Source organism: Actinia tenebrosa, unplaced genomic scaffold, assembly GCF_029948245.1.
Source record: "Actinia tenebrosa isolate PJP-AT-01 unplaced genomic scaffold, QUT_ActTen_1.0 PGA_scaffold5__44_contigs__length_20552954, whole genome shotgun sequence".
NCBI lineage: Eukaryota > Metazoa > Cnidaria > Anthozoa > Actiniaria > Actiniidae > Actinia > Actinia tenebrosa.
In genome coordinates this window covers 1,006,856-1,031,321 of record NW_028292582.1, presented here as the reverse complement: position 1 = coordinate 1,031,321, position 24,466 = coordinate 1,006,856, and the positions used below count along the sequence as shown (strand labels likewise).

General features: G+C 38.3%; 4 protein-coding genes across 5 annotated transcripts in view; 2 read left to right on the top strand and 2 right to left on the bottom strand.

The window, feature by feature from the left end:
* The first annotated feature begins 2,149 nt into the window (after positions 1–2,149).
* LOC116304848 (uncharacterized) lies at positions 2,150–12,230 on the top strand. Its single transcript, XM_089038361.1, has 6 exons — positions 2,150–2,320; positions 4,807–5,069; positions 8,362–8,440; positions 8,767–8,934; positions 9,067–9,404; positions 11,019–12,230. Exons 1-6 carry the CDS (start codon positions 2,254–2,256, stop codon positions 11,160–11,162), a joined length of 1,059 nt encoding a protein of 352 aa, XP_088894487.1. The 5' UTR covers positions 2,150–2,253; the 3' UTR covers positions 11,163–12,230.
* On the bottom strand, positions 5,634–7,681 carry LOC148906255 (zinc finger MYM-type protein 2-like). Its single transcript, XM_089038358.1, has 2 exons — positions 6,887–7,681; positions 5,634–6,797 (listed from the first exon to the last, which is right to left on the bottom strand). The coding sequence occupies exons 1-2, from the start codon at positions 7,321–7,323 to the stop codon at positions 5,828–5,830; spliced, it is 1,407 nt and encodes a 468-aa protein (XP_088894484.1). The 5' UTR covers positions 7,324–7,681; the 3' UTR covers positions 5,634–5,827.
* Positions 12,231–12,574: 344 nt separating the features above from the next.
* LOC116304850 (peptidyl-prolyl cis-trans isomerase B) lies at positions 12,575–15,578 on the top strand. The gene is made up of 4 exons (XM_031714639.2): positions 12,575–12,860; positions 13,789–13,882; positions 14,706–14,890; positions 15,425–15,578. Exons 1-4 carry the CDS (start codon positions 12,660–12,662, stop codon positions 15,554–15,556), a joined length of 612 nt encoding a protein of 203 aa, XP_031570499.1. The 5' UTR covers positions 12,575–12,659; the 3' UTR covers positions 15,557–15,578.
* Positions 15,568–24,466, bottom strand: part of LOC116304847 (transient receptor potential cation channel subfamily M member-like 2) — a 48,451-nt gene continuing 39,552 nt past the window's right edge. For both annotated transcript variants that reach the window (XM_089038347.1, XM_089038349.1), the window contains exons 23-32: positions 20,846–20,978; positions 19,953–20,548; positions 19,500–19,675; positions 18,607–18,692; positions 18,109–18,210; positions 17,842–17,928; positions 17,252–17,357; positions 16,999–17,142; positions 16,387–16,500; positions 15,568–16,128 (exon numbers count right to left, since the gene is read on the bottom strand). In XM_089038347.1, the coding sequence (XP_088894473.1) occupies positions 16,012–16,128; positions 16,387–16,500; positions 16,999–17,142; positions 17,252–17,357; positions 17,842–17,928; positions 18,109–18,210; positions 18,607–18,692; positions 19,500–19,675; positions 19,953–20,548; positions 20,846–20,978 (1,661 nt within the window). In that variant the 3' untranslated portion in view covers positions 15,568–16,011. The remainder of the gene's footprint in view (positions 16,129–16,386; positions 16,501–16,998; positions 17,143–17,251; positions 17,358–17,841; positions 17,929–18,108; positions 18,211–18,606; positions 18,693–19,499; positions 19,676–19,952; positions 20,549–20,845; positions 20,979–24,466) is intronic.

Sequence of the window (24,466 nt, the reverse complement as noted above, 5' to 3'; positions counted from 1 at the left end):
GTAGAATTCTCGCTTATCTTAGCCGAAGAAGACAAATACGAGAAATTAAAGTCGGACATAAGGAATAAAAAAACAGTCGTAAAATATCTTTCCGAGGAATCTCGCAAAAAGATCTACCAGGAGGCAAAAGAAGAGCTTCAAAGAAAGCTTGCTCAGTAAACATCTGCTTCGAAAAGAGCGTGACAGGATTTCATTTGCATATTGAACGACAGTCTGGAAATTATGCGTAATATAAATTATTTGGTGAATTATTACGCGTAATATAAATTCAGTGAATTATTACGCGTAATATAAATTCAGTGAATTATTACGCGTAATATGAATTATTTGGCGAATTATTACGCGTAATATAAATTCATCGTATGACCTTATTTGGCAAATTATTACGCGTAATATAAATTCGGTAAATTATTACACGTAATATGTTATTGTCGCCTCGGAATCCATCCTAACAGGGGGTGGCTGGGGTCTATTTCATAAGATATTTCGTAGATTACGTCAGGGTAAAAAGGAATATCCTTATTCAGCCGACAAAACATCCACTCGGCTTTTGTCATATCAGAAACCTCGGGAATAGACTTACCGGTAATTTCAGACAAAAGATAGGGAATAGCTTTGTAATATTTCCCTAGTTTTAATTTTTTCAGCGTTTTCCGTAGACTTTGTGGGGTTGGCTCTTCTAAGTGGTCTATGATTTTCTTCCTTACTTCGTTGTTTAAATATACCGGTCGATAACCTTGGATATGACTCATCCAGTCCCTAAAGTATTTTATTCTCTTATAAGGTGTTTTCTTACGACCTCCATTGGCGTAATATTGCTCTCTGGTAGCATTTGGTACGGCATTACGAATATTCTTACCACACTCGTAACACTGTGCTGACGTGTCGTCTTCTATTTGCATTTTTTACCACAACAAATATACTTATTTGGTTTAGTAGGTACAAACTTGGGTTTCAAGCACTTTACACAGAAATCATAAGCAAACTCTTTACATTCATGCATCGTATATAAGACAAATATTTTAACTTAATACATAGATTTCGCACAGCAGCAGTAAGGGAATCATCGCGTGGGTTATTTCCGCTGCGGACGCTTAGTGTTTAACCCAGGTAATACCCGGGCCTCCCGGTACCCCCTCCGCGAGTCCCCCTTACTGCTGCTATTGGGGAACTGAAGAAGTCCTGGCATGGGAAAATAGGAGGCCTGCGTTTTCGCACGCTGGTCAATTGCCTCAAATGAATCGATAAATTGCTCTATAAAACGTGTCGTTTCTGCTCAGCTATTTTCTATGCCCATATATGGAAACTACTTACCATATTTGAAGTTTGAGGTGTGTTTGTATCGCAAAAAAGACCATTTTTTCGAGGTAAGTTTTATGCAAACTTACAGAAATTCGAGTGAAAACCCATTTCTACGTCGGCCATTTTGTTTTTGTCCAAGAAAAGACTGGAGAAGAGACACAGGGTGACCGTTGTTTAATAGGCTGTTTACCACAGGAAGCCCGCGAAAACGACAAGTAAATAATTTAACATCTTTTCAAACCTGTAAAGAATTATTTGGGAAAAATAATTCTGACTGCGTCGTATAAACTTGTTGAAGTTGGATGGAGGTTTTGCATGCGAAAATCACGCTTCCTGAATAAATGCGGGAATAAAGATTTTTGTAAAGATTGCCATAAAATTTACCCTCAGAACTAAGAAATTTTTGCTCGTGCCGTGTTTTGAAAGATTAGAGTGGTTTGATAAAGAGCTCCATTAGAAAGATGTTTTGGGTTTGTCGGTCATGTTGGCTAAGAAAGCGATCCTTTGTGATTGCTTGACCGTAGGTTTCACTTTACGAGAAGTCTGAAATAAATTGACTTTAAATTGAACTATAGGGATTCATTTATAATAATGGCCTATCTAACTTCAAAGGGAGAGCGAATTTGATTTTTTGACTCTTAGTGCCACCATTTGTTTTTATTCTTGTGCACATTGTCAAGCTCAACCCACTCAAAACGTACAGGTAGCTTCTGATTGAACGTTTCAATTTTTTTTTTTTTTTTTTTTTTTTTTTTTTTTTTCACACGTGAAAAAGTGATACCCGCATTGTAATTGGTTGGAAACGGTAGACAAACGAAAATATATTAAACAGGTTTGTAGTGACTAAATCTCGGTGTGTGTATAATAAATTGGGATTCTCCAAATTTTTCGAGTACTTCACTTTTCAGTTAAATACGACGCAGAACGTCAACTACTAAGTTTGGATGTGAAATGCTACTGGGTACAACTGGCAGATTCCTTGTCATTGGTTTATTTATTTTTGTGGTTCCTGTTAAAGGTAAGAGTTCTTCTGATTTAATCGCTTATTTGAAATTGATATCAATTTAATACTAATTTTAACAAATGTTTCGCGAAAATATCGAAAATATGTGAGATGAATGATTTATTTTCATTCGTCGCAAAAGTTTATCTCATCTATAAGCTTTCTATATGGTTACCTATCGACTTAAGATAAAAACCAAATCATACCCCAAGTATGGGGCCAGTCCTATGTTTGCTCAGATTTTGCTTTTTTTGTCATCAATTTTGTAAAGAGGCCTTGTACGGATTTCACACGAACCTTTTTAACAGTGTATTCAGAAAAGAAAAAGTAAAATAATAGCGAAAAACGTCCGGAATAAAAGTTGCAGACCCAAAAATATTCGGATGCTTGAGGCCGACGTGGCCTAAATTCAGGACATGGGGGTTGGTCAGCGCATTATTTATTAGCGTGATTCATCAAACAAAGAATTTTTTTTTTTCTTTTAACTTAATAAAAGAATATTCAATATGAAGCATTGTTAAAATGTTTGCTACTACTTTCAACACTACGTATTATAAATGCAGAAAGCATCGCAGACGTTGGTTCAGATTAGTTAGAAAGTTGAAAGCTGGTTTCAGTCTAGCCATGTTTTAGAATCGCTGTTTATCTTGCTTGTTTGTTCAACTTTTAGAAACTAGTAGTAAAACTATTTTTCTGTTCTAGAGTTTTATTTCTGATATGTAAACCTTGATGACTGATTTACTGGATCTTCATTGAGCTTCATGTTCTTCAAACGATCCCAAGTTACAGTTCTCGTATTTTTTATCCTAAATCATAATACCGAGAATCTAAGATTTTTTGGCAGATTCAAAGACCGTTATTAAAGATTTCCTTTTGGACGCGGAAGTGGGCGTAATAGAGATTCCATTGTAATTCATCAACAACTGTGACAATGGATTTTCAAACTCGTTGTCAACCAAAACAATTTTATCAAATTCAAAGAAATTTTATTAAAGATTTCCCTTTCGACGCGGGAGGTTTACATCGACTTCATCAACTTTGTTTAACAATAGATTTTGGCCCTTTTTTTTCTTTTTTTCTACAATTAGTTTCAAGTTGGTCTCTACATCAACCAAAACAATTTACATCACATGTTATTACCTTTTCAACAGTGAAAACTTCGCAAATATGGCCATCGTAGTGAGCCGACGCCATTACTAGATCAACTATTCATTATTCCATAACACGAATCTATTAACCGTACACAGGCCCGTAGCTAGGGGGGGGGGGTGCATGGGGTGCGTTCGGACCCCCCCCCCCCCCCCCCCACGCGAGCTAAAGGTCCGCTTTTCAAGCAAGTCAGATTTTGGCTGGTATGATATTTTCACGTAAAACTAAGTAAAAAAAATCAATTTTACTTCAATAATTTATCTATACCTATGCGTCCTATGGGACTTTAAAAAAATAAAGTATATGGTTGGTCCACTTTTTGTAAACTAGCACCCCCCCAACAAAAATCCTAGCTACGGGCCTGGTACATGATAATTCTGTAAGACAGAGTGCAAACAATATAACCGTGAAACTTTAGTAATACTAAATAGAAAGATATAACTAGCTAAAAACTAGTGTGAGCTGCGTCGGTGTTTCTAATGAAACAGTAATGATGAAAAAGTAAATTATACACCGTGAAAAGATGAAAAAACTTACTGACGTTTCGGACGCTAGTCCTTCGTCGGAGTAAAAGAGAAAGAAGTGGTAGAAAGGAGTGTATATATGATAGAATAAGACAAAAGAAACCAATGAGAGCAAGGTAGGCAAGAAACTTCTTTCTCTTTTACTCCGACGAAGGACTAGCGTCCGAAACGTCAGTAAGTTTTTTCATCTTTTCACGGTGTATAATTTACCTTTTCATCATTACTAATACTAAATAGCACAATTTCATGCAAATTCCATTGTTTTTTATTGTTTAATTAGCACTATTTTGTACTATTTAGTAATTAGTGTTTCACAGAGTAATTGTTTGCACTCTACTACATATCTCCTTTTCTTTCTGGATGGATAAATTATTTTCACCCCTAAAGCAGCCATGAAACGAGTACGCGCGGAATGTTATCATGACTTTCTGGGTGTGATTCCTATAGGTGAGAAGCATTATGAATGCCCCCGGGTCGGCACTTGCCTATTTAAGCGAGAAAATCCAAGGTTTCGACCTCGTTTGCTCAGGTTCGCTGTACCAGTCAGTGCTAGACGGATTTTTGACCCAACCCACCTCCCCTTCGGCGACGTTTCTCCATTATAACAGTTCAGTCCGGTAGCTTAATCACAGCCTCGGCAAAACTCGTGTTCCCAAAACTTAACCGCGTGTATGAGGTGAATGGCTGCTTTGGCGGTGAAAATGATATGATATGCTATACCAAATACCATTTTGAGAAAAGCTTTGGCTAAGAATCCCATCGGCGTTTTCGTACAATTCGAACACTGGAAATAATGACGATGAATGTAATTATTCTTGCCAAACACAGGTGATGGTGGATGTAGAGCACTTGAATTTCTTCCATGTTGGCAAGACTACACCTTCATCAATCACGTGATCAAGTTCTTCAGATTCCTAGCTCCTGGAATAGAAGAATGTCAGGACAAATGTTTTATTGAAAGCAAATGCATTTCGTACAACTTGGGTCCAATAGAAGGATTGACAAGAACATGTGAACTGAACGAGGCTGATCACTGGACCCGACCTGGCCAGGAGGTACCCAAAGATGGTTTTCAATACTGTCCAATCAGGGTGAGAGAAAGGCTTAGCTTATTTTACTACCTACTGACATTTCTTTTTTCGCGTTATCGTGAAAGGAATCAATCGAAATAGTATCGTTTATAAATCGTCGATACCTTAGAGTGACCACAGTAAATCCGTGAAACACTAATTACTATATAGTACTTAAAACACTCATGAATAATTCATAAGCTTATGGTCCAATTGGAGCCACCATACACGTCACGTGCATGAACCTTTATAACCGATAAAGTCCTCTTCATTAGTATTCAAGTGATTTTATATAAAGACACATGTGATCTTTATTTCTCATACTCATTAATTATTCATGAGGTAACTAGCCAATCGATTACCTCGTACCTGGTCACATGATGTATCTTGAAACTAGGTCAAGTGTCTTAAAGCCGGGGAGGGTTTTGATATCAGCAGGGAAGAGGTGGGGCTGATGAATTGGAACAAAAGAAATTAATTCAGTCGACCAACAACTGGATCAAAATTAATTCAGTCCAAGGACTGGAACAAAATTAATTCAGTCCAAGCATTGAATCAAGTCAATATATAGAAAGATGAAAACAGAAAATTTAATTCATCAAGCATTTATTTCAGAAGTTATTACCAATAAACTATAATCAATAATAGTTGCAAATATACTCAACACTTCGTTTAACAACTTACTTAGATATTAATGAAATTTCAAAACAATTTGCTATCGTAAACTTAGCATTTTCTATAAGTATAAATATAAGTTTTAGCATTCATTCAAGCGCAAGCTAGATTTTGAACTGGTTGATTGTAACATTACAGTTGCCAGATATATTGATAGGCCCGTCAGAAGAAAAGCTCCAAAAATTAGAACATGTATTTTCATTTAACTGAGCTTCGTGCTCATAACCAGTGATATCATTAAATATAGATTTTAATTCATTGATATCAAATACAGGCATTTCTATATCATTCTTAATTTCACTTCCCTTAATTTCATTCTTTGACTCAGATGAAACCTGTTTTGGCTGAGCTGGTGGGTTCAAAATGTTAGAAACTTTTTGCTCCTGCTCCTTGCTACTTTTTTCATATGCCAAAAGAGCATCACTAACGTGACCACTTCTGCTTCTTATAAGCTTTTCGTCAACACTTGCATTAAACAGTTTGCTAACACATGTAACGCGAAGACTATGGCTAGTTTTCCTTTTACTGCCAATTGCCAAGCACAAACTAGGAAGAATTTCATTGAGAGTATGAATTCCTACAACACAGTTTTTGTACGCAAATTTTCCGTCCTTATATGGCTGAAAATAGAAACCTTTTGCTTTAACACGAAGATTGTTTACGAGGTCAAAATACCGATTATAAATCTTAACCAAGCAACGCTCGTGGCTCTCATTGCCCTTTTCGTGGCAAACATGTTTAATCACTCTCGCTTTCTTTTTCAAATCTGCTATGCCACCATGAAATGTTTTGGAAGAATTTTCACGATAAATTATGGTATTATCGCCTTCTATTTCGATATCGCTAATCCTTAATTGCCTATGTTCTTGAGAACGCATGCCAAATAGTTTACCATTATAAAAGTACACTGTATTAAGCAAAATCTTAGCTGTTGACTGGCCTAGTACTCCTTTCCTCCACATCGTCTCTTCCTCTTCTTCTGTAATCACCTCTTTTTCTTCCTTTCTATTAGTAACCCCTTCGGCGTGGACACTTTTCATCTCTGCATCCAGAATTTTTCTCAGTCCAGAAAAACTAAAAGAAAAACGTTCAGTTAGAATAATATAAGGTTTTATTCATGTGCAAAGTAAAGCAAATAAACAGAAAGTTTCTAATTAACTCACCACATGTTAGACTTGTCAAGCATATTGACGTCGTTTCGGTTTTTCGACTCTAGGTGGCGTTTAAGGCTAGCGATAAGCTGATAAAGCGTACGAGCAGGATATGGCGAACCTTTCTTGTTTGCTGCTTCTTCAACAAATTTGCCAAGCCAGAAGTTTAGGGATGGAACTGTCATAGTTTCCCATGCCTCAATATCCAAATTTTGAATGCTCTCTAGCGAGACATCCATGGAGGTAGACTCCAAACTTGCCACTTTGTTTTCTCTACTTTGCCTCCATTCTTCAAAAATATTTACAGCCCAGTTATTCTTGTAACGGGTTGAAATTGGCACAGCTTTTTGCAAAAGTTCTTCTTCTTGGGCTTGACTTTTCACTTTTCGAAAGCGTTTTAAAGGTAGAAGCTCCGCTTCTTCATCGCTGTCTCTTTGACGAGAAGCCATGTTGAAATGAATACATTCAGAGAAAAATAACTGCTATTTGCATAAGTAATTCAGATAGCATTTATCTTAAGAAATCCCAAAGGATGAAAGCAAAATAAAACCATTACAAAACAAAAGATTGTCATTATTACAACTAGGTGAATGGAGCGAAGATCATATACAATGAAATAAATACAAGATAAAAACAACATCCCTCCCGAATAATTAATGAGTATGAGAAGTCATTTCAAATCCTCCAAATCGGACTGGACGGGATTTCAAAGTCCTTGCAATTAGTTCCAGTCCTCGGCTTCGCCTCGGACTGGAACTAATTGCGCGGACTTGAAATCCCGTCCTGTCCTCATTGTCGGATTTGAAATATTACATAAAGACCACTCGAATACTATGAGGATGACTTCATCAGGGATGAAGTATACATCGGTCCATAGTCAACCCTAATGATCTTTGACTAACGTGCCTGTCTTTGCCTTGGCACGCAAAATCCAACGTGTGGGAGCTTCTATTGAATCTGGTTGCGCATGCCCGTGACGTCAAATCTCTATCAAAGTGTAAAAATCCATGTTCGTGACGTGTATGGTGGCTCCAGTTGAACCAAAATCTTATAAATTGTTCATGAGTGTTTTAAGCAGTTCAAAAAACTCGTAGATCGTGTTTTATCAAGTATAAAAGCACTCGGCTACGCCTTTTATACCTGATAAAACACTCCTACTCGTTTTTTAAACACTACAAAATAGTGCTAGTTAAACAATAGAAAACAATGGAATTTGCATGAAATTGTGCTATTTAGTATTACTAAAGTTTCACGGATTTACTGTGGTCGCTCTACTAAATGTTCATTATCACAAAATAATTGGCCGTGTCAAGCTTCGTTCTCAAGTCTTTGGTCAATTTTATATTTTAGTTTCGAATTCTTTCCACTGATATTCTGTCATGTTAGATGTAGACAATGTTTCTATATATAGCTCAAGCCCAGTTATAAAGCATGATCGAGAATGATGTGGATGTAATCTGGTCAATAAAATGTTATCACGTTCGCAGAATCCCTGTTTATCATATCCATGTCCGGCTGACAGGATGTGTAGACCTGACTTCTCATGGGACACATTCAGCTGTGATGGTGAGTTTCAGTGAATGATTATGGGTAGCACAGATATAGGGCACTCACCTCTCACCTCGGGACGATTTCTGGACTCAAAATCAGATCTTAGTAGAGTTTATTAAATCTTTACCCTGATAAAGGAGCATAAAACACACTGTTTTCTTGAGGTTTCAATAAAAAATGAATTTTTGCACTTGGTATAGAACAATAGTAGAGCATGGGTAAAGCAGGTACAAATATATATATATGTGTGTTTGTATAAGTCTAGGTCGGTGTCAGTCTAGTGCTGAACGTGCTAAATAATTTGTTACTTCACCCATGATATTTTTATTTGTTACCTGTAGATGGAGGTTGGACGTCATGGAGTCCTTGGACTAACTGTAACCCATCAGTCTGTCCGTACACACGTAAGAGAACCTGCACAAACCCAGCCCCTCAGAATGATGGAGCCAACTGTACTGGACCAGGAATGGAGACAAAGAACTGCTTTATACCAGTCCCAGCTCCAGACGGTAAATGCATTTCGACTTTTTGTTTGTATATGTTGAATAAATGGAAAAGAAATGACTACATGAGGTCCAAAAAGATCGAAGTAGCTTTTAATTCGACATGGCATAAAATTATCTCACTTTTCTATCAAATAGGTTGTGATATTCCATTCGGGATGGCAAATGGAAATATTTCTGACTCACAGATAACAGCATCATCGTACTTTATAAACCCTGCAAGACACCCAGACATTTATCTACCATCAAGAGCGCGGCTAAATGGTACTTCTGCCGAACCTGACCGCGAAGGGGCATGGGTACCAAACACTAAGTCTGTAGGGGAATATCTACAGATTGATCTTGGCAGCGTTAAGATGATTACTGGAGTCGCCACACAAGGAAGACAAAGTTGGCCACAGTGGGTAACTGAGTATAAAATATCTTACTCAAAAGATAATAGCAGCTGGATAGACTACGAAGGAGACTGTAATGAGGTTTGAAAATATTTTTTACAAAGTATATGATGTCTCGACTATCATGTTAGGGACTGTGCAATAATTAGCATGAGGGGGGAGGGGGTGGGATGTTTTAAAATGTGTATAATAGGCCTTAAAGATAAATTATACCCCTTCTCTCCAAAAGCTGAATTAAATTCTTACCCCATCCCCCAGCACATTTTTAGGTCACTGCTTGCATTGCTTGGACAACTACGTAACTGCTTCCATGGCGAAGCTAAGATAATGGTTAAGGAGTGGCTGGCGCCTCAGTTATACAAGACGAAAAATAATTATTAAAGATTATCACTAAATGCAAAAAATGAAGAGTACTTCAAAAGAAAAAGAAAAAAAAAAAAAAGAAAAAAAGAAAAGAAAAAAAAATCCACCGCATGATCGTTTTCTCAAGCAACCTCCATTTTGCCTTTAGTATCTCAGCTGCCCGGCCAAAGACTTCAATGATGGCCTCAACGTGGCGCAAATAATCCATCGGTCTTTTAAGTGATGGTTATATGCTATGTGTTTATAAACCCTTGTTATAATTACATCAGTGGTTTAATTAGAAAAGCCCCCCTTTTTCGATTAAGCAAGACATTACCCCCCAGCGAGGTCTATTTTTTAACACTTTGACCCTCCTCAAATTTTAGAGCCCCCTCCTGCTAAATATTACACAGTGCCTTAAAGTTTTAACTTAAAACCCCCACCTACCTACCTAGCCACCTACCCACCTACCCACCTACCCACCTACCCACCTACCCACCTACCCACCTACCCACCTACCCACCTACCCACCTACCCACTACCCACCTACCCACCTACCCACCTACCCACCTACCCTCCCACCTACCCACCTACCCACCTACCCACCTACCCACCTACCCACCTACCCCTACCCACCTACCCACCTACCACCTACCCCTACCCACCTACCCACCTACCCACCTACCTACCCACCTACCCACCTACCCACCTACCCACCTACCCACCTACCCACCTACCCACCTACCCCACCTACCCACCTACCCACCTACCCACCTACCACCACCCGACCCACCTACCACCTACCCACCTACCCACCTACCCACCGACCCACCTACCCACCTACCCACCTACCCACCTACCCACCTACCCACCCTACCCACCTACCCACCTACCCACCTACCCACCTACCCACCTACCCACCTACCCACCTACCCACCTACCCACCTACCCACCTACCCACACCCCCCTACCCCCCTACCCACCTACCCATCTACCCACTACGCCAACTACCACCTACCCACCTACCACCTACCCACCTACCACCACCCACCGACCACCACCACTACCCACCTACCCCCAACCACCACCCACAAACAACACCACCACACCACCACCCACCACCCACGACCCACACCACTACCAACCACCCACCTACCCACCACCACCACCAACCACCAACCACCCACCTACCCACCTACCCACCTACCCACCTACCCACCTACCCCTACCCACCTACCCACCTACCCACCTACCCACCCAACAACCTACCTACCCACCTACCCACCCACCTACCCACCCAACAACCTACCCAGCTACCCACCCTAATTTATTTATTGTATTTTTTTTCTTTAGAAATTTCGTGGAAACAAAGACAAAGACACTATAGTGAAGAATAAGTTTGCCATACCGATTGTGGCTAGACACATTCGTATTCTTCCACAAGAATGGGATGGGAATATTGCTCTGAGAACAGAGGTGTATGGCTGTTCAATATAATGCAAGACTAGTAAAACAGTATATAAGGACTTACATTTTTGTTATGTTACTGTTTCTTTCATAACTTTATTTCAGCCTACAACCCGTTTTGGTTCCTTAGAGAAACAGATAACAGAGAGAAAAGGTTTCTTTTTTCTAAATAAGCTCTGCTTGTCTAAAGCAACGGGTATAGATAAGATATAAGCTAGAATCATTAGAGAATGTGCCGATCTTATTTCTTTCGCCATTTGTAAGATCTTTAATAGTTCATTGGAAGCGGGTGTGTTTACTGATGATTGGAAATATGCAAAAGTCACCCCTCTACTTAAACAAGGCGAGAGAAATGATATCAATAACTATCGCCCATTATCGGTGATATCTGTTGTGGCCAAGTTTGTCGAAAGGATAGTATCTATTTAGTGACTAATAGTCACTATTGCTCAACCAAAACATTTATTAAACAAAAGATTTGTCTTTGTACAATAAATGTTCTGATTGAGTGATAGCAACTATTAGTCACTAAATAGATACTATTAGTTAGTATTTAGTTTGTTTTTATTTCACGCTTTAATTGCATGCGCTCTATGCAGAATGGCTTTGTAATAATCACTTAACTGCAAATTAAATATAAATTAAAATTTCAAAATTTCAAAAAATCACAGATAGCTGTGGTGGGGGGTGCCCTTCTGAATTCCGGTTTCACGTGAAGCCTTAAAAAAAATTTTTTTAACTTCATTTTTTTGGTAGTTTTTAGCTAAAGAGAAAATGAGGGGGAAAACGGCAAAAAATAGCTAAAACTACACAAAAAGAAGCTAAGTTTTTACCATTTTTTCAGCATATAAGACAGCACAGATACTTGGGCAGCCTGTGACATAACCAAATACAATGTTCTGATTCTTTGTTGAGGGCATGTATATTAATGAGTTTGAGAAGATGTAATAATAGATAAACAAATATAATTAGAACGCTCAGTCTTTAAGTTCATTTATATCCTATTGTAAAAAAATTCCAATCCCTGTGTGGTCGGTTAGAGAGTATGCCATATATCCTAAAACAATTAGAGTGAGGTCATTAAACCCGTGAAATAGATATTAGACTAACACTTTTTAGTAGACCTTAATTCCATTGTTTTCTTTTGTGTCTATTTGACTATTACACGTTGACTAATAATTTTTATTTCACGGCGGGTCAAATAAATTAAATGCCTTCATTCTACTAGTCACATGTGGCTCTCAAAAATATTTAGTTATCGACTATTTAGTTGTAACACAACTCCTTTCTCCCTCCTCCCTCCTCCCCCTTGAAAAACATTTCACCTGCTGTTGGCCTACAGGCTGAACATTCCCAAACAGGTATCAAGTCAAAAACCCATTCAACTGTCTCCACGTGTTATAAATTTTTGATCTCTTTGTGTGCACCAGGGTCCCTAAAAGTGTCTCATTGGATCAAAACATTCACTGACACTCCGATGATTTAGGTTTTAGATAGACAATTAAACTCGGATCACTTAAGCCAAAAATGTTTCGTATTTTAGCCGTTGCAATTACATGCCAAGTCTTGGTCGTAGCAGCCGATACTGATAACACAGCTACAGTTACAAAAGAAGTATTTTTGGACATCAGTATTGGCGGCCGACCTGCGGGGAAAATCGTTTTGGGAGTCTTTGGAAATACAGCACCAAAAACTGTGGCTAACTTTGTGGCTTTGGCTGATCACGAGGTAGGACACATGCAATAATAAAGCCAGTACGCAATTAAAATATATAGTTTTTATGACATTTGATTTTTTTTTTGATAGGAAATTTTTGGTTTACCGATAATGTTTGGCCTAACGCAACACCTTTCATTGACATTATCAATTACGATTTTTTGAAGAAAAAAACATTTCTTACCAGTTTGAAAGTCACTGTTTTGTAATTTAAATTAAATTGACATCATTTAAACTCGATTTTTCATATTTAATAATTTTTTTGTGGGGGCTAGGGAGGGGAGAATGAGCTTATAAATCTATATAAATCAAAAATAGTATTTTATAGTTTTACTGTTCTGCCCAATTAGCTATTATTTTTCATTATTTTCAATAACGGGATAGACCTAAACTTTCAAAGCGACTTACACTAGTCGATAGTTTTCATCAAGGCACCAACATATTACAATATTCGGTGTATGAGAGCATTTTCCAAATATTACGCGATGAATATTTTCATGGACTTTTACTATTATATCCAGCGTGTCAATTCTATACCCTCAAAATCGGGACTTTAATTTAGTGGATTCAATATTTTTAGTAGCTAGAATATAGGTACGGATATAGACACTGTCCTTATTGAGTATATGAATCAAATTGTGACTTCCTTTCTAACGTTATGGATTTTTTATATGAAGCTAAATGACTCCATTCGTTGTCAAAAGCGTTTTCTCGTTTTTGTTTGTTTGATTTTTTTTTTTAATTATCTTGTTATCTTTCAATTTTTCCTTCCTACCTTCCTTCCTTCCTACCTACCTACCTCCCTACCTACCTACCTTCCTTCCTTCCTTCCTTCCTTCCTTCCTTCCTTCCTTCCTTCCTTCCTTCCTTCCTTGCTGCCTTCCTTCCTTCTTTCCTTTCTTGTACATGCCAATGATTTTACTCTCCCTCTTTATTGTAGTATGGTTTTGGATACAAAGGATCGACTTTCCATCGTGTGATAAAGAACTTCATGATTCAGGGAGGTGATTTTACTAATGGTGATGGAACAGGAGGTAGGCTGTACGCGTGTGTTGTGATTAATTCAATTTTTAAGATTCTCGGCCTTTCAAAGATTCAAATATATATATATATCGAGTATCATTATGGACATCATCTCTCTTTATTGCGAACACACCCAGTCATAACTATATTAGCCGCAATTTACTGCTTCTAGTAGATCTATATCATTTTATTGGATTTCAAATATATTTATGTATGGCATTTTAACATGCAAATGACTTTTTGCATTTAATATTGGGAAATCCCCTCCACTGAAGACCACTATGTTGCCGTAAAGGAGTTGCACAATGATCAGTGATGACCAACTTTATTTCATAATATCTATTCCATTAAAAATACTAATTATACAGCTTCTCATTAATCCCATATAGGTAACTGTCCAATTATTTTCTTAATTGGACAGGTCTTGTTAATATGGGATTAATTAGGCAGCTATATGATTAATAGGTAATGGGATTTTATGCTCCCCAATCAAGAAATAATTAGACTCGAAAAATTCCTCTGACTGCCAAATTGGACTCGACCTACGGCCTCATCCAATTTTGTCAGTCCTCAGAATTTTCCTCGTCCAATTATTTCACAGCATGGAGTCCTATTACATATACAAATTAGATGATTGCTCGTGCTCTTCCTTTTGCATTTAGTGGAGCAGAGGGAAACTCTCCAAGAGTAAAAGCCAATCCAGCCTTTCTCCTCCCCTCTCAATACCCTTTCTCTCATTCCACATACATCCTACTCCCCCTACGCTGACTAGCGCTATTTGACAAGGTTTTTATATGTCTTGGTTTCAAAGCTTATGTCACAACTATTTTCCAGGTAAAAGTATTTACGGACAGTACTTTGACGACGAGAACTTCGCCATCAAGCATTACGGCCCCGGATGGTTGTGCATGGCTAATGCCGGCGCCAACACTAACGGCTCTCAGTTCTACATTACTCTCGTTAAGACACCTTGGTTGGACGGCAGCCACACTTGCTTTGGGAAAGTCTTAGAGGGAATGGTAAGTAGTGCATGACGTCATTATATAATTATTAGATGAGGTTGAGCATGGTATTGCAACATCTACAAGACCGAGTGTTCGAGTTTGAGTTTACTGTTACTAGTTCTGAAGAATCACTGAAATCACGAATGTTATTCGGGTTGTTTATAGTTTGTTCATAACGAATAAATCCAATAAGATGTCGTATTCGATTATAAGTTTATTGTTACTAGATATTAGAATCACCTGAATCGAACATGAGTGAAAACTCTCCCACAACGAGCAACTTTACTCGCTTGAGGTGATTTTTTGGTCAACAAGCCGAACTCAACTTTAGGAATTTCAAACTTCCCTCCTCATTAAATACGACAGCTCTGATTGGTTCATAACTAGTTGGTTCAGTGATTTCCATCAATCATAAAGAGTTTTGACTCGACCTCACCACCTACCCTCCTAGTCTCATGATCCTTATCCCCCCGCATCCAATTCCACGAGCTATAGAAATCTATCTAAGTTATTGTGAAAATTATTATTTTACTTTGCGTTACATTTCAGGACGTTGTAAAGAAGATTGCCCAATCCCAAACAGACACCCATGACAAGCCTATAGAATCGGTAACGATTACCAATAGTGGAACCATTAACGTATCATCACCATTTGAAACTCTTAAAGACGCCGTTGTATAAATATTAAACTATTTAACCAAAACCCGTGGAATTTTAATCAACTCGTATTGTTCCGTAGTACGTACATTCCTTACTACACAATGGACCTTGATAAAAGAAAAGAACACATTTGTACACAATCGAGGGTTACACTGAGCAAAGGCGAACTCGAAATGGGAGAATAGAGTGTGCGCAACCATGTGCCTCAAAATCCCTTGACATATGAATAAAAATGAAACAGCCGCCATCTTGATTGATCTAACAAGAAAAGCTAATGAGGAATGCTTTGTTATCGTCAACCAAGATGGCGGCAATGACGTAACATCTACCTGCTCTATTGGTTGATTGATTTTTTATCTTCGTCTTCCTCAAGAAACTTTTTTCCGCATATCATGTATATTCTTAAATGTTGGCTGATTTCTGATCCAATAACAGGTTTTTAGTTAGTTTTCAGTAAGTTATAGTAGAATGGTCAATTAAAAGTGTGCCCCATGATGCCTAGCGACCAGCTCTAGCATTTGCAAGTGATTAGCATACAGCTTGCCATAACTGCTGACCTCTTGCCATTGAACACTGCAGGCGTCATCTCCAGCCTAAAGTGAGCAACACACATTATCATATCAAACAAAACAACTGTAAAAGAGAATTGAATTCAAAAGCATATTCTGAATTCAAATGTCTGAAAAACACAATATCACACTTTTTTCTGTTTTTCTGTTTTCTTTTTTCTTTTTTCTTGCGTGTGTGTATTGTGTGTATTGTGTGTAGAGGAAATACCAAACTAATGATCACTTTTTTCAAACTACCGCTACATAGCCCATAAGCTAATTAGTTCATTAAAGCAGAGCTACCTTGAGCTGGATGTCATTCAAAATGTCACCCGTTTCATCGTGAAAATTAATTGCAACCGTTTCCATCCAAGAGTTGTCAGTATTTCGTGGATCATCAACGTAGCCTTTATAAATCTACAAGAATAACAATATGGTTAGATAATCCAATATCTAAGCTTTATACGCTGTTGCAAGAGAACATTCCTGAAACTGCAATAAAACAATGGCGTCGAAATCGTACCGACTAACAATAGTTTTATTACGCAATGGCGGAAATCGTAAACCCAATATTTGGATGGTTGATTCAAGTAGATGTTTGGTTTATTAGTGAGTTGGTTGGTGGGTTGTTTGGATGGTGACTTGGTATTTGGGTGGTTGATTGATTGATTGATGGTTTAATTGCTGGGTTTGTAGCCCGGGAGGGGTACTCTTGCCCGCTAGGGTAGGGATGTGCTGTTGAGCCCTCTGAACCCTGACCCTGTTCCAGAGTAAAATCGCTGAATGGCATACCCTGTTCCAGAGCAAGATCGCTGAAAACCCTGTTCCAGATAGGAGAGAGCGTGATTTCATATACCCCCCCGGGTTTGTATGGTTGATTGATTGATTGCTAACTTTCTCCTCACACTTCATTACCTCAGTTCCCTTAGCAAAAAACTGTTTTATTCGAGCGCATTTTTCCTTTCTTTCTTCTTCGGTGTCCTCGAGTGAACACAGTGCTTCCTCACAGAACTCTCTCTTCAGCGTTTCGCTTATGGTTTCACCAACTTCGACCATTCCCTAGAAACACACACAGGCAACAAATTAAGATGGGGTTTACTTGCACAGAACCCTTTGTGGTCTACAATTTTCGAATCTTCAAGCACGAGTAGAGATTGTCCATACTCACGCCAGGTATTGCCCATTCTTTACAGTCACATCGCTGAATGGCAACGAACTCCAGAACACGCTTCCCTGCGCGTTGGAAAAATTCATTTTCCTCGTTTTTCATCCACCTAATAAAATGACAATAGCATTCTTTGCAGCCTTTGATCATTGATTTCAATTGAAGCAATAATAAGCTTATCCGCTGTAAACGTTGTCATGCTCTTTCAAAATTATCTTGGGATGTAAGTTAACAGCAAAAAACAAAATAAATAAATCGAATGTTTTCTTGATGAAATTTGAGCTACTCTTGTTTTTCTGTTTCAACCTTGCATATAAAATAATTTAAAAGGTGTTATATGCCAGGCACCGCGCATCACTGGATAAACGGTAAAAGTTCCTTTTAAAAATATCATCTGAGAAAGAGTATTAATAGGCCTTGTTCGATATCTTAAAATCCAAACATGAGGCTAAAGGAGTATGGTACTTTATATATGATGCAAACACGTGGATTACCAAATATCCCGGAGAGCCTTCGTAGCGTGCTAGAATCTTAATATCATAGGCTACTGTGAATTACGTCAAATAGCATGGTATATAATATTTAAAGCATACCTCGTTACGATGGGGTCAGCGGCATGATTCGGTCCCCATCTTCCAAGAAGTCCTCGGCCACCAAGGCCTGTTCTTCCCATGGGATTCCTGTGATAAAAACAACGTAGATTTGTATCAAAGTCCCACTGAATAATTGTAGTATAATATAGACCGGAGAGAACGCCGCGGCCATTCTCTTGACGGCAAGTAGACGACGCTAAAGCGCGGCCAAGCCTATCTTTCTATCTTCGAAAATTCTAGAATAAAAGAAATATGTGACACACTTACCGCGGTATTCCATCAAACAGATTGTAAACCCCCATGTGGCTTCTCCTGTCCACGCCATTATCCACAGTGTTAAATCTTAACTGTACCTCTTGGTAGAAAGGGCTTGAAAAGAAGATATTTTGTTGCTAATTTTAGTTGATGATGATTTTTAAGTGTCTGTCCTCTTATTGACGATAATTTGCGTCATCACATTGTCAAAGTGATGTGGATTCGCCAGTTCACGGCACGAACACGGTCGTGACACAGCAAGGGATACGCCAGACCAATCACATTGCACGAAAATTTACTCTCCATCCAATCAAATACCCGGAACACGGTATAAACACGGCGCGGACACGGTCACGCCAAGAGCACGGCACTTTTAGACCAATCATATTGCGCGTGAAAAAAATCAGCCAATTAAAATTCTAGAAAGTATCACGGTCACGGCACGTCACGCTTACGCACTGAGCTTTTCACAGTCATACGAAAACTGCAATAAATAATACAAGTACTTACTCTGATATATCGACATCAGCCCAGTTAGGGCTGACACTAACAGAGGGATCCGAATGATTGACAGGGAAATAACCAGGAAATGGCATCTAACAAAGAAAATACAATAGCTTTACTTAATGATGTTGATTATGATACTGATATCACTTTTTAATAAACTGGGTCTTAGTTTCCCTCCAATAAACTGGGTCTTAGTTTCCCTCCGATAAACTGGGTCTTACTTTCCCTCTAATAAACTGGGTCTTAGTTTCCCTCCAATAAACTGGGTCTTAGTTTCCCTCCAATAAACTGGGTCTTAGTTTCCCTCCGATAAACTGGGTCTTAGTTTCCCTCCGATAAACTGGGTCTTAGTTTCCCTCCCATAAACTGGGTCTTAGTTTCCCCCCATTAACCTTGGTCTTAGTTTCCCTCCGATAAACTGGGTCTTAGTTACCCTCCAATAAACTGGGTCTTAGTTTCCCTCCAATAAACTGGGTCTTAGTTTCCCTCCAATAAACTGGGTCTTAGTTTCCCTCCGATAAACTGGGTCTTAGTTTCCCTCCAATAAACTGGGTCTTAGTTTCCCTCCAATAAACTGGGTCTTAGTTTCCCTCCAATAAACTGGGTCTTAATTTCCCTCCAATAAACTGGGTCATAGTTTCCCTCCAATAAACTGGGTCTTAGTTTCCCTCCAATAAACTGGGTCTTAATTTCCCTCCAATAAACTGGGTCTTAGTTTCCCTCCAATAAACTGGGTCTTAGATTCCCTCAAGTAATGTCCTTGGATCGACAAAGTGTGTTTGTCTTCCCCCTGCTAAAATTAACATAATCTTAACCACTTAATCAACCAATCAATTAACTAAATATATAACATAATAAGCAAACAATAAACACAATCAAAGTGAAGCACGTTTTACCTGCCAATCAACAAGAAAGTCTGGTACTGGATAGCGATGAAGGTCGGAGTTAGGATACGGTGACTGCCTTGCCCTGATGTGGAGATCATGGTCATGTGATATATTGTCGTATTCAGTTGGATTGCGTGATGATGAAGGCATGGTGCTTGAACGAGGGCGAGCAGGTCTTCGAGGAACTGAAAACAAGGAAGATATAGAGGATATTACATGGGCGCGCGGAGATACGAAATTTATTTTCGAGTGTTGAAAAGATCTCCCAAGAGTGAGCGCAGCGAACGAGTGAGAGATTTTCAACACGAGAAGATAAATACTTCATATGTACCATTTCCGTCGCAGCTTCTATGTTCTATCTTTTGAACCCGAGTGTATTCTAAGGTTACTCGTAAACAAAGCAATGCTACCAAAGGGAATGACAGGTAGGTAGTATGAGAAAAAGGTTAATAAGGTCTTTACCTTCAAGTTCATTAGGTGTGTCCAGACTCTCAGCTCTTTTTTGACTCAGATTTGATCCTCTGCTTGGTGTAGCAGGGTAGCCATCTTTCTGATCATATTCCGCCTTCGTTTCTGGGTGAGTATCTTCTGATTTTGAGATATTCCTGGGCAAGGTGTTACTACGGAATTTTTGAATGGCCTTTTTGACGCTGCTTCCACCAGTATTGAATTGCTTGCGATACTGATATGGATTGGTCAGGGGCAGCTTGGTTCTGAAGTACATTCGTGGACTCGATCGGGGAGAAGGGACTTGCTGGTGCATATAGGCAGGCATGCTAACCATTCGATCGAAAACAGGACCTGTGCGATCATCTTGGATAATGTACCTATCGTATCCAGCACCCTCTAAAGTATGTCCTCTTGTGTCATCTTGTTCGTTACCGTTTGAATCGAGAGTTTCTTCGTCGTGTTCTGCCAAGGTCTGCGGAAACATTAGCTGTAGATGTCCCACGACATCTAGTATTTGCAACGTGTATTCTTCTAGTTTACTGTGTCGATCTTCCAGAGAATGAACTACTTTAGATATTTTGTCAAGTTGAAACGCATTGGAATCAACCCTGAGGAATAGAATTGTAAAACATTATTCAACTCGCAGCGCGAATCAATGTATGTTGTCCCTCGGAGAGGCTTCGAAGGACGTCACACGTGACAAAGTGATTATAAAAGCGATTGGTTCGGAAGGGCATGAACTGATCTAGGCGAAATGTATCTTTAGCTCTTGATTAATCCAAAGTGCTCCCAGAGTGTGGTTATACAGGGCTATAAAAGTTTGCAACATCCATTGCAAGTTAAAGAGCAAATATTATTTGTTGCAAAGAGTGTAGACAGCTTCGTACAACGCAAACTTTCCTTACCTGTCAGATATACCCTTGACTCGTTCCTCCTGAGTGGCACTAAACACCTTAGCCTTTTTCTGCAAGTAACTCTCAGTGCATTGTTCTTCAAACAGCATTAACTTGTTGAGTTCATCTTTGGTCAAAAACAGCTCTGAAACAAAGGCAACGAAACTTTAGTACGTAACAGCGAAACACTTCTCGACTAATGAATCACCACACAGATACCACAAAGCGCACTACACATATAAAGCGCACTACACATATAAAGGGCACTACACATATAAAGCGCACTACAGATATAAAGGGCACTACACATATAAAGGGCACTACACATATAAAGCGCACTACACATATAAAGCGCACTACACATATAAAGCGCACTACACATATACAGGGCACTACAGATATAAAGGGCACTACACATATAAAGCGCACTACACATATAAAGGGCACTACACATATAAAGCGCACTACACATATAAAGCGCACTACACATATAAAGCGCACTACACATATAAAGCGCACTACACATATAAAGCGCACTACACATATAAAGCGCACTACACATATAAAGCGCACTACACATATACAGGGCACTACAGATATAAAGGGCACTACACATATAAAGCGCACTACAGATATAAAGGGCACTACACATATAAAGCGCACTACACATATAAAGCGCACTACACATATAAAGCGCACTACACAGATAAAGCGCACTACACAAATAAAGCGCACTACACATATAAAGCGCACTACACATATAAAGCGCACTACACATATAAAGCGCACTACACATATAAAGCGCACTACAGATATAAAGCGCACTACACATATAAAGCGCACTACACATATACAGGGCACTACACATATAAAGCGCACTACACATATAAAGCGCACTACACATATAAAGCGCACTACACATATAAAGCGCACTACACATATAAAGGGCACTACACATATAAAGCGCACTACACATATAAAGCGCACTACACATATAAAGCGCACTACACATATAAACCACACTACACATATAAAGGGCACTACAGACTGAAAGCTCACTAAAAGAAAGCGCACAAAATATATGAAAATAATGATCAACAGCAGGTTATCGCTTGGTGGCGCAGCTCAACGATTCGAACTAAAATCAATCGAAAGCGCCTCTTGCAGAAGCTATACATTCTATGAACTACCCTGGAGAGCAGGGAGGAAAACCCTAAACAAAAAAATACTCTCGGAGTCAAGAATAGAACCAAAAACTTAGCTCACATGGGTCTTCTTGGAATAGAACCACGGACAGCAGAGGCGAGCGGCAAGCGTTTTATCACCACACCACCATCCTCAATCCCTAAATTAAGAATTATCCAAATAGGATGACATGGTTATTTTTGGGCCATGCTTTCACGGTTCTTGTTTGTTACAGTTTGAGTATATTTATCAAAGAACATACCGACAAGCACGACTGCCCAAAATAGAAGTTGGAAATGTCGCCTTTCGAGAATCCTCCAAATTCATTAATCGAAGATTTGGTAATCAGACATCATAGCTATATGAAACAAAGGGTTACGACTGATTTTTTCTGATTTATTTAAAACGTTTTGGTCATAATAAGTCTGCGACCTAGTCAGTAAAGTGTGGGCTATGGCTTTAATTGGCACACAATATCACCAGCAACGGCTTATTCAAACAAGATATGATCTATAGCCGGTCAAAAGTCCAACTGCGCCGCCACCGACAAGAGATATGCTCTCATTTTGAAACTATTTTTACTAATATTGGTATCTTATGTTTCGATAAGTGTTTCGAATACTCTTATAAAGCTGTTATAGAACATATGATAAAATATAATGATAAAAGTATAGAATAATGTATTATCACTTTCACTTTAAAAAGGCGTCCATTTTAAGCTGACTACGCTAGAAAAATCTGTATTGTTATCTAAAAGCTAAGACAATATCCGAGATTTAAAAAAAATAAAAGGGTTTTTTCTCTCGTTATTTTGAAATATTTCGAGGCGTATAGCTCCAGCCAGTCACATTGTATTGCGTTGTTTACATTTTGGACCTCTGATAAAACTTTCCAATAAATTGAAAAGTGTATGATAAAGTTGTTCTAGAATTTGTACCAATTATCTAGTTATAACTACACAATTACTTGACTCATCGTTTGTGTTTTGGATATGATATGAGATAACACTTTTGTATTGGGTAAACAAACTTTGCCATTTATTAATAAACTAATTAATAATATTCTGAGAAACTAAAAACCTAAGGAAATTTCCTAAAAAGCATTTCTAGTACTTTTTTGTCCCACTGGCTCCAAAATGTAATGGAAACCACTTTATCCAACACTTCTATTTACACTGTATGAGCTGCATTCAGTAAATTACTCACGATAAGTGTATTAAAATTCATTCCAAAAAGCCGAAAGATTCAATGATACCTTAGCTTAAATACAGCCTCTGTGTCTAAAGGATCATAATAAGGTTGTTGTGCATTCAGAAGTAATTAGGGGATAAAGTCGGCAAAATTAAAGATGAAAGTTTAGGGGCATTTTAATTCAAAATACTTCATATATTGTAACACGACTTAACTAGCGCACTTTGTAGTTTTAGTCATTGTAATCCCTGAAAAAATAAGAAAAAATAATTAGTTTAGAACTATGAAACCAACCTACGAAGCAACGCTTGACATGATTTACTGCATATATGTTTCTTGTCGTTATTTTCCTTTCATATATCTTTCCTTTATAAATCCAAGATCTTTGAATTGTATTTGAGTAGAGTAAAGTAGTTAATTAAGTCCATGCGAATGGATCACAAACTGACGCTAAACCTGATTACTTTATCTGCTAATAGTTATTGAAAATAAACTAAACCAATATAATATAAAGCGAAAATAACCTAGAGAATTCCTCTCCTTCGAGAATCCCATTTTATTCTAGACCATGTTCAAGGGAGTGGCGGTGACGTTAATTTCCTCTTTTTTTTTTTTGTTTTGCTTGTTGTTGTTGTTGTTGTTTTGTTTTGTTTTTTGTTTTGCTTGTTTTTTTGTTTTTGTTTTGTTTGTTTGTTTGTTTGTTTGTTTTTTGTTTGTTTGTTTTGTCCCATTTTTGTTGTTGTTGTTTGTTTGTTTGTTTGTTTCTTTTGTTTCTTTTCGTCTATCACGGCAGCAATGGCCAGCAATGGCCAGCTTTAAAAATATATTTAAGAAAAACAATATATATAGAGGATATTACATGGGCGCGCGTAGATACGAAATTTATCTTCGAGTGTTGAAAAGATCTCTGACGAGAAATATAGATATTTTATGGATAATTATATGATAAATATATATATTATATCAACAAGCCTATATTAATGTAAAAGCCGCATTATTGCTTCGGCCCTTTTGGGATCTACGGTCATTTGTACTTTGTATCTGGATCAAAAAGAGCGTTGTTTTAAACTTGGGGAGTACAGTGAAAGTTCGCCTTGCGACCACTTTCGTGACTAACCAGTTCTAGATACGGCCCGGCGTTATTGTAAAAATAAATAATTCAATGTGCTGAAACTGAGTCAGCTGTCTTTACACTGAGTGCTAATTTGAAATAAGTGATTGTAATGCGGCTTATAATTGGATATGAACCAACAATGTG

Bases quoted from the DNA above. Each gene is read 5' to 3' on its own strand.
- LOC116304848 (XM_089038361.1), top strand. From the start codon at position 2,254: ATGCTACTGGGTACAACTGGCAGATTCCTTGTCATTGGTTTATTTATT. The intron at 5,070-8,361 runs GTGAGAGAAAGG...TCACGTTCGCAG, and splicing joins TTCAATACTGTCCAATCAGG to AATCCCTGTTTATCATATCC. The intron at 9,405-11,018 runs GTTTGAAAATAT...TTTTTTCTTTAG, and splicing joins ACGAAGGAGACTGTAATGAG to AAATTTCGTGGAAACAAAGA.
- LOC148906255 (XM_089038358.1), bottom strand. From the start codon at position 7,323: ATGGCTTCTCGTCAAAGAGACAGCGATGAAGAAGCGGAGCTTCTACCT. The intron at 6,798-6,886 runs GTGAGTTAATTA...TTTTTCTTTTAG, and splicing joins CTTGACAAGTCTAACATGTG to TTTTTCTGGACTGAGAAAAA.
- LOC116304850 (XM_031714639.2), top strand. From the start codon at position 12,660: ATGTTTCGTATTTTAGCCGTTGCAATTACATGCCAAGTCTTGGTCGTA. The intron at 12,861-13,788 runs GTAGGACACATG...TCTTTATTGTAG, and splicing joins TGGCTTTGGCTGATCACGAG to TATGGTTTTGGATACAAAGG. The intron at 14,891-15,424 runs GTAAGTAGTGCA...GTTACATTTCAG, and splicing joins GGAAAGTCTTAGAGGGAATG to GACGTTGTAAAGAAGATTGC.